Here is a 9,017-nt window from a genome sequence, read left to right on the forward strand (position 1 = left end):
TCTAGTGTAGAACCTTGTGTAGAATAGGTAGCTGGAATCCCGTAAGTATATGGGACATCCAGAGCCAGAAAGAATCCTAGAAAGCATTTGAGCCAACCTTCTTATTTTTCAAAAAGGAAGACTAAGGTCAAATAGGTGAAGGTGCTTTACCATCGACATTAGCTAGTTGTTGCCAGAGTCAGAACCAAAACCTTGAGTCTCTTGACCTGCAGGACAGCTGTCATTTCACTGCTGGCTGGGACTTAATTACAGAGTCTTTGAGAAGTATAAACACATCATACTAGTGGGAGGTATTAACATCGTATCCAGAGGCTCACTGGGAGAACCCAAACTTATTTGAGGGTGGGGGGAATATTATCACTCACAGTAATAGTTGCCCATTTGATGAGTGTCTCTATGTGTCAGGCACTGTGGTAGGTCCTTTACACAAGTTGCCTCATTGTCATTGTCTGCTGAAAATAGCCACCCAATCTCAGAGGACTGACTTCTCTCCCTTTTTCCCTTCTAGGCTAATGGAGGTTGGCAGGATGCTACTACCCCTTCATCAGTGACCTCCCCTACAGAAGGCCCTGGCAGTGTTCACTCTGATACCTCCAACTGATCTCCCAGCAATCGCATCCCGGCTGACCCTGTGCCCCAGTTGGGGCAGGGGCAGGAGGGAGGGTTTCTCTCCCAACGCTGAAGCGGTCAGACTGGAGGTCGAAGCAATCAGCAAACACAATAAGAGTCTCCTTCTCTTCTCTTCTTTGGGATGCTATTTCAGCCAATCTGGACACTTCTTTATACTCTCTTCCCTTTTTTTTTTTCTGGGTAGAAGCCACCCTTCCCTGCCTCCAGCTGTCAGCCTGGTTTTCGTCATCTTCCCTGCCCCTGTGCCTCTGTCCTAGACTCCCGGGGTCCCCGTCCTCTCTCATATCACTGAAGGATATTTTCAACAATTAGATGAATTTAAAGAGGAAAAAAATTACAAAGAAAATAATAAAAGTGTTTGTACGTTTTCATGCTGGTGGTTTGAGGAGCCAAATTTACCTCACTCGGATCCCTGACTCCCTATGTTCACAGGCAATCCTTCTCTGTTTCTCTTATTACTCTCACTACCTCTTAGCAGGAATACGCCACATTGCCCTGCTCATTCCAGGCCTCCCTGCTTCCTCTTGCTTTTCCTCCCTGGGGACAGTACTGATTGGAACACTTTCCTCCTCTTCCTTCCCAGCCCCAGCTATTCACTGGGGACTGTCATAGCTGGGATTCTAAAGGTGCCACGTTTTTCATTTTCATCTCCGCTAGGTTGGATCCCAGGCAGGAAGTCAGGCAGCAGGGAAGGACACGGGAACAGCAGGTGGAGAATTCCTACAGTCTTTCTTATCCTGCTATCAACAGCTCTCAGTTTCAGAGGCACAGTCTTTGGAGACCATTTAACACTCAGAAAGCAATATTTAGAACCTACTGCAAAACTGGGCCTGAGTTAGGCATGGTGATGAATGCATCAGTAAGGAGTAGAAAGTTCTTATCTTGAAACCCTTCAACCTCAACTATGCCTTCATAGACACATACATTCATGCACATGTAGGCACATGCACCATCTCACATCTTCACTTTCCCAAGATGCCATATACAATTACCTACATTAATAACCGTAGCACTATACCTTATGAGCCCGAGAGAGGGAATTAGTGACTCTAAGTGAAGGTCACTGACAGAGAGAAGCAGTATGTGTCTGTGGCTTCCAGGACCTGCAGGCCCACTAGCGTGCACTTACCAGAATGGCATACGCAGGACCTGATCTTGAGGAAGACCAGGTTTCCAGTGTAAACTACTCTTGTTCGCACCCTCTGGAGCACTCAGGGAGCCACATGCAGTACTTACAATGTCTTTGATGGACTTGGTTCTGTTTCGTTTTTTGTTTTATATTAGGCACACTGTATTAATTTTCCAAAATGTTATGCCACACTATGTTCTTGGTCCTGACCTACTGCCCTAGAGGAAAGAGTTGTATAAGAACGTGGCTCATGTGAACTTTTGCTAGCTTCATTTGAGGACCTGAGAATCATGGGGAAAGGAAAGATAACGTTTTCATTGAAATCATCACAGTGAGTTTTATTCCCTGGGAACACAGCATGTACTAAAAATACATGAGAAAATAGCATGTACAGGAAAGCTATTCTCAAGAGTACCCTGAGCTCACCATCTTCATAGCCAACCCTACCAGCTATAAAGATACAAAGATGGCAGCTGTATCACTTGATTAAGTAGGAGGTGGTCAAATCTTTTGGTGCCTCATTTTCTTCATCTGTGAGATGGGAACTGTTATGCCTGGCTTACTAAGAGGCTTCTGAGAGACTGAAGAAGTTGATTTTATTCATATTTAATCTGTAAATGCGAAGTCAGGGGAAGTAATGTCCCTGAAATAAATGGGTTCATGCCATCTAGGGACAATAAATGGTTTTCTTGTTGTAACTTCTGGTTAATATCAGTACCTTGATGTCATCACCATGATGACAAAGAGAAGAGTTTTTGTTGATCTTCTTGGTTTTGGTCTGTCTGGTTTCTTAGGATAAAGAAAAACTTTCCAACTAGAAAAATAGGCCCTGGTTCACTTAGTTTGCACTGGAACCCAATATGTTGCCTCATACATACTTGGTCCCTGTCACATTGACTGCTTGGGAGGCTTCCAGGGAGAAGTATGAGACCCTGAGGGGTGAGAACGGGCAGCTAACAAGGACATGGCAATTCTGCATGGCACTGCAGTCATGAATAGAAAACTCTCTGTGTGCTCAGGGGAGCAGGGGCTGCCTCTGAAGAAACTTGAGGGAATGTGTATTTGAAGGAAACGCAAAAACTAAATATTTAGCAAAATGAGATTATGCCTTGATGACTAAAAGGCACTAGAAAGGATGTGTCTACTAACTTCTGCCCTAATCAGAACAGATGCCTAGAAGGAGCATTTGTGTGACAACTTCATAGTGATTAGAATCAGTGGACAACTCCATCTTAGTGGCAGGAATATAATGAAACTACCCACACAAGAACGTGGTTGAATCACATTTGCTTGACTTAGGGCAAAGTACGAAAAAGAGACGAAAGGGTTCTCTTGGAAACAAGAAGAGTGACTCCAGATGTGGCTTGAAATGATTACCGTGTTAAGTTAATGCAAAATATCAGAGCAGTGCTACATTTGCACAGGCAGTTTCTCTCCGGGCAGTAGTTTGCACTGATGATCACCTTTCACAGCATTTTCCCCCACCAGCACTTCACTTAGTCTTCTCTACACCCAGCACCTCCCCCCTGGCACCCCCTGCAAGGCCACTATCACTTCCGACATCCATCGTGGCATCCGTGAGATCTGTCCACATTAGGCGAAGCAGGAGAGCACTGAGAGCAGCAGGATGGGTTTGGAAAGAGCATGCCTCTGGAAACACAGCTTCCTGGGAATTTACATTAGGCCAGTCCTACAGATACCAAGATGCACCCCAGGATTTCTTCATTTTCTAATAGATGTGGGAGTGCTCCATTTTCCCCGACAGCGAATTTCCCCTGAGAAATGATACTAGACCCTGGGTTTGCCCCCCTTGTAACTCTTCATTATCTCCTCCTTTTCATCCCTAACTCCTCCTCCCCCTGGCGTGGAATTGACGCCCGTGCAGTACATTTGCCAAGTGGCACCTTCTTCCAATTTATGTTTCATTTTGCTATGGTGGTGGTTCTTTATTTGCTGGTTGCCTTTTCTCACACATCTTTCTCTCTGTCTCTCCTTCCTTCTGCTTTTTGTTTTTCTGCCCAGAAAAACCTGACTTCGATACCAAAAAAGATGAAACTACAGAAACTCAAATTTAAAAAAAACTTTAAAAAAAACAAAAAAATACTCAACGATTCTTTCAGCTTTATTAACATTTTCCATTGTTTCTTGCGACTTGTGTCTCGTTCTTTGTAGTATTGATGATGAACATTTGATAATGAATGTTCTTGTATATTCAGATAAAGAAAAAAAAAAACCAAAAAAGCGGTCTGAATTTAATAGTGTTTATAATAAAAATTTTAAAAATGACCCTCATAGCACGCAAAACAGGATGGGGAATTTCCCTTCTTCTTTCTGTGACAATGCGCATCATTCCTGCATTAGTTTTTAACACCAAACTACCTACATTCATCATTTCCCTCATTTTTCTTTTATTTTCTTGCATTTGTGAATTAGTTCAAGAATGCTAGAAAAGTGTCGAGTTGTGCACATCCATTTCTTGTTTCACAATGTTTAAAAGTGGCAGTAATTCATTTTGTAAACTAAAAAAAAAAAAAAAAGGTTGGAATAGTGAGCATAATAGGTACAACCTAACACATTATTATGTTTATTAACTTTGAGACCCAGAAGTAAATTCTTTTCTTTATTCTTGCTCTTAAAAATACAAAAAAAAAAAAAATGTTTTGTTTTGTGTTATTTTTGGTTTGTTTATTGGTGGGGGGGGCTTTTTTTAATTGTCAGGATTATGATCTTGCTGTTTTTCTTCAATATGTATACAAGGTGATGTGAAAAGGCGACATGGCAGAGTAGTGAGAACAAGTAAGCTTGTTCTTCTACTTTGCTTCACAATTCAGTTAATGCCAAAAGCAAAGATCAAGCCCATGTTGATGTCTCGTTGCTCACCTGCATTTCCAGAGAGTGTGGCCCTCCTGCGGTCCCTGAGAAAAATAAAATCAGGGACATGCTTCTCCTTTTAGCCTTTTAAAAATTCAAAACATTTAATCCAAGGGAACTTTTTATGCTATCAGGAAAGGTTTTTGCCATTTTTGATTCTGATTGTCACAGCCAAGTACTTTGTTTTCTTTCTCCCTAATTAATAACTACATTCCCTGAGGCCTCTTCCAACTACAGAGGCCTTTTCTTCCAGAAGAGTCCTGCAGAAGATGCTGGTATGATGGGCACCATTGGCTAAGTAAACTAGATGCAGGAAGCAGTCTTTGGGGCCAGTCTGCCAGCTGAGTCCTGCTTTTGGATGAAGAGTTGATGAGATACTGGGCCAGGCTCAATGCTGTAGTTTTAATGCTAAGAGGTTAAGTTTACTTCACAGAGTACACCTCTTAGTAACCTCTGACTTAGGCAGCTGCTTAAAGCAAATTGCAAAACTGGCTTGATTTGGAATGTGTTTATTAGAGGAAAAAAGAAAGCCGTATTATCTGGAAAAAACTTCATTTTAAATATCCATTATTCAACAAATTATGTCCAGAAAGTGGTCAGAACTTCAGCAAGAAAAGTGAAGTAATAATGCAGAATTGTGGAGCAACGCTTCAGGAAATATTCCTACCCGAGCGCTTGTACTTTTGAAGTCATAACAACATAATGATGAGCTTTTCACATCACCTTTATGGTTTCAATCCCTAGCTCAAAGCTTTCTGGAATCTTTTATTTTTTGTAAACTTTTTTTTTCTTTTGTTAAAATAAATAAAACATTCAATGTTTTTCTCCTTTTCTCTCTTATTCTTTTCTTTGGCATTTTCATTTTGAAATGCTTTCCTTTGGTTGTTGGTTTTATTCTCCCCCTACCCCTCCCCTTTTCTTCTTATTCAGAGTATAAACCTGCAAAGCTCTGCTCTGTTTTGGTTTTGAAAGTTTAAGCTTTTCTGCTTCTGTGAGAGCACAGGCTTCTGTCCCTTTTGATTCCAGCTGAACTTTTGTGTTCTCTAATGATACTAACACGGTGTAGGTTTTACAGTCTCCTAATTTGTACTGGTAATGCATATTCCAAATAAATAGTTTCTTTTGTTGCAAAAAAAAAAACAAAACAAAAACAAAAAACTTGTATTTTGTGCACATTTCTTTTCTTACATGCTGGCAACTTCTCTTTCCCCAAACTAGGCCTGCATTAGTGTAGATGATGGTCTAAACTGTTGCCCTAATCACTGAAATGTCTACATGCCATGGTGGTGGGGCGGAGACCTCATGGGCCACCTTCTTCACTCAGGAGATCAGAAGGAAGGAAGAAAGGATCATTTGTGGGTAAACAATAGCTGTTTTACAGAGGGACAGAGCACCCCATCTTGTCTGCTTCAAACTGGCAGCCATCCACCAAGCACCAGTTCAAAGAAATTCCAGGAGTATTTTCCATAATAAATTATAAGTTCCTAAGTCATGGCTGTTTGCCCAGTGATTCTCCTTTTCTTCTCTTTGTCTGCTGTAATCTGGTCATAAGGAAAATTGTGGTTCCCGAGAGAGGTTTCAGGGGAAGGAATCTAGGTTACAACTAATACCCAGTTGTAGGCTCTCAGGAGTGTGATAGATGTTACTCCCAACAGATGTGCATCTCTACCATCTGTTATGCCTACCATCCCAAAGAAGCATCTCTTCCAATAGTCTGCACCCATATTGAACCCCTGACCTTTGAGGTTTTGACGTGTTACAGAATGTGGTGTCCCCAGTGTTCTAGCTGGAACACCAGGCCTCCGCACCTAAGTCTGTGCCCAAGTCTTTAACACCATCTTCCCATCCATAGAGTGGGATGGAACTCCTTGTCTGGCTTTTGACATGTTACTCTAGGGCCATCACATGCATTACATTCTCATTTTCATGCTGTAGCTCTCCTATGAGGCTCTGTCCAGATCCTGTATGAGACGAGTATGTGTTGAAAGTTGAGTTAACAATCACTTATCCCAATCACAATTCTAAACGATAGGAACAAGATCAAAGCATCCCCAGCCTGTGGGAATCAAATTATCATTTTTATTAATGGACAAGCTAAGTGCCTACTGGCCTCCAACATTTACAGCTATCTGCTAATGTTGAGTTGGTGAGTGTCACCAGAAGCCAAAATGGAGGACTCGTGTTCTCTCTTCAAATCTAAACATTGGAATACACTTATGGGAGCAAGCAGGCTCCGATTACTTCCTTTTCCAATTGCATGGAAAATTAGGGTCTAACTCACCCGCCTAGTGTATTACTTAGAGTGGTACTAAATAGATATAACAAATAGACCAAAAATGTATACTGCCTCAAATGCAATACAAGCTATTTCTCACTTATGGTATAGTCCAAGGCAAATGTCCCTGGTCATTTCCTCTCCTTGAAGTAATTCGGGGATCTAGCTGCTTCTACTTTGTGGCTCATCCATCCTCCAAGGATCTGTAGCTTTTCACATCTAGCCCACAGAAGGGAAAGGGTGTGAAGAAGGCCCACCCACTTCTTGAAAGCCTTGACCAAGACTTCCCTTCCATTCATATTCCTAAATGCAAGGGTTAGAGGTAGGCGTGGGGATTAGAAAAGTAGTCCCTGGCTAGGCAGCCACTTCCTGGGAATAGCTGCACACAGTAACTTTGTAGACAGCTGACCATCTCCATCACACCTAGTGATGGGATAAGGAACAGCAAAAGACAAGCCCATATATAGCTGTTTCATTGATTAGACACACTTTCAGTAGAGACATTTCCATGTCAGCATTCCACACTTGGCTTGATTACTTTTCACAAAGATCAAGAGAGGGATTTAACAGGGGCCAGAGATGTGCAATCCAATATTGCCCGCTCAAAGTAGAGGAAACAAAAGTCTCCACCTCTATGGAAATGTAAGAATGCGAGGTAAACAACCCCTTTTTTCCAACATTCTCCAAATGTTGTTTTCTAGCTTGCCTTAGCACCAAGCCTATGGTCATTAGGAAGGGAGAGCTGCAGTATGTTAGGGCCACCTTGTTCCCATCTTCGGGTCACACCGATATGTTTACTGCTAGCTGGAAGAATCAACTCTGGCAGCCAGCAGTCATCTTAGAGAGCATGGTGAAGTGTGGGTCTAACCCCTTAAAATCACAAAATCTCATATGCTCACCCCTTCTCCCAAACCATAGATTTGTACATGGCTGTCCTTATAGACTAGACTTCCACCAAATCCCCATTTTATTGATTTATTTTTATTTATTTTATTTTTTTTTGAGACAGAGTCTCATGTGATCTCTGTTCACTGCAACCTCCGCCTCCCGGGTTCAAGCGATTCTCCTGCCTCAGCCTCCCAAGTAGCTGGGATTACAGGCAGGCACCACCATGCCCAACTAATTTTTGTAATTATAGTAGAGATGAGGTCTCACCATGTTGGCCAGGCTGGTCTCGAACTTCTGGCCTCAAGTGATCCTCCCGCCTTGGTCTCCCAAAGTACTGGGATTATACGCACGAGCCACCACGCGTGGCCAAATCCCCATTTTAAAAAGAGACATGACTGGTCCAAGTGCAGTAGTGTTTGCAACTAATTGATTACAACCAGTTACAGATTCCTTTATTCCTTCTCCACTCCCACTACTTACTTTGATAAGACTTTTAAAATAAAATAAAAAAAAAATTTTTTTTAAACATGCAACCAAATGTCAATTTTACTGACCACCAATTCATATGCAGGATATAGCCTTCCTTCCTTCTGGAAACACCCAGTATGGAGACAGGCACAAGAACCTAGTCTTATAAAACATGCAGTGGGTGAGTTCAAGGAGGTTGTTTTAATCTGGATCCCTGAATCAGGAATGATGCTTTGCTTTGGGGAGTTCCCTCTCATTCCTGCATAAAAGCTACTATAGTGTACAAAGAAGTAAGTGGTTTTGCTGACCACCGAGGCCAGTGTGATTCAACCTATGGCTTCCAGCCTTAGGCAGACTTCTGAGGTCACCTTGGGCATGCTAGAAGTGAGGTAAGGAAGGTTGTAAAAGGTTATAGCAGTGGCATTGCCCAGGGCCACATTCGTTGGAGAATCATTGTCCTTGTGTATCCTCCCAGGACCAATGCAAAAGACAATGCAGCTCTTATTTCTGGATGCTTCTGGATAGATCAGAGTGGTACATTCATTCATATCCAGGTTCTTCTGTACCCTCAGCCAAAATTCACTCTCTCCCACAATGCCCAGCCACACGACATAGCTCACCAGAGTTAACACGCACTTTGTGATAGCATAAAAGGCCCCAAGTGATCACATACATTTGAATACGGATCTCTCGTTCTAATATTCAGACAGAAGTTAAAGTTCAAAACAAAATACTCCTCTCTCGCGCTCTCTCTCT

General features: G+C 42.2%; 1 protein-coding gene across 8 annotated transcripts in view; it reads left to right on the plus strand.

Annotated features, from left to right (window-relative positions):
* The window catches only part of PBX1 (PBX homeobox 1), a 292,465-nt gene extending 290,336 nt beyond the window's left edge, over positions 1-2,129 (plus strand). For all 8 annotated transcript variants that reach the window (XM_077986408.1, XM_077986393.1, XM_015125589.3 and 5 more), the window contains one exon: positions 509-2,129. Coding sequence is in view for 6 of the 8 variants with exons in the window: in XM_077986393.1 (XP_077842519.1) it covers positions 509-601 (93 nt within the window). In the remaining 2 variants the exon portion in view is untranslated. The remainder of the gene's footprint in view (positions 1-508) is intronic.
* The last annotated feature ends 6,888 nt before the right edge of the window (positions 2,130-9,017 follow it).

Source organism: Macaca mulatta, chromosome 1 (assembly GCF_049350105.2).
Source record: "Macaca mulatta isolate MMU2019108-1 chromosome 1, T2T-MMU8v2.0, whole genome shotgun sequence".
Taxonomy (NCBI): domain Eukaryota; kingdom Metazoa; phylum Chordata; class Mammalia; order Primates; family Cercopithecidae; genus Macaca; species Macaca mulatta.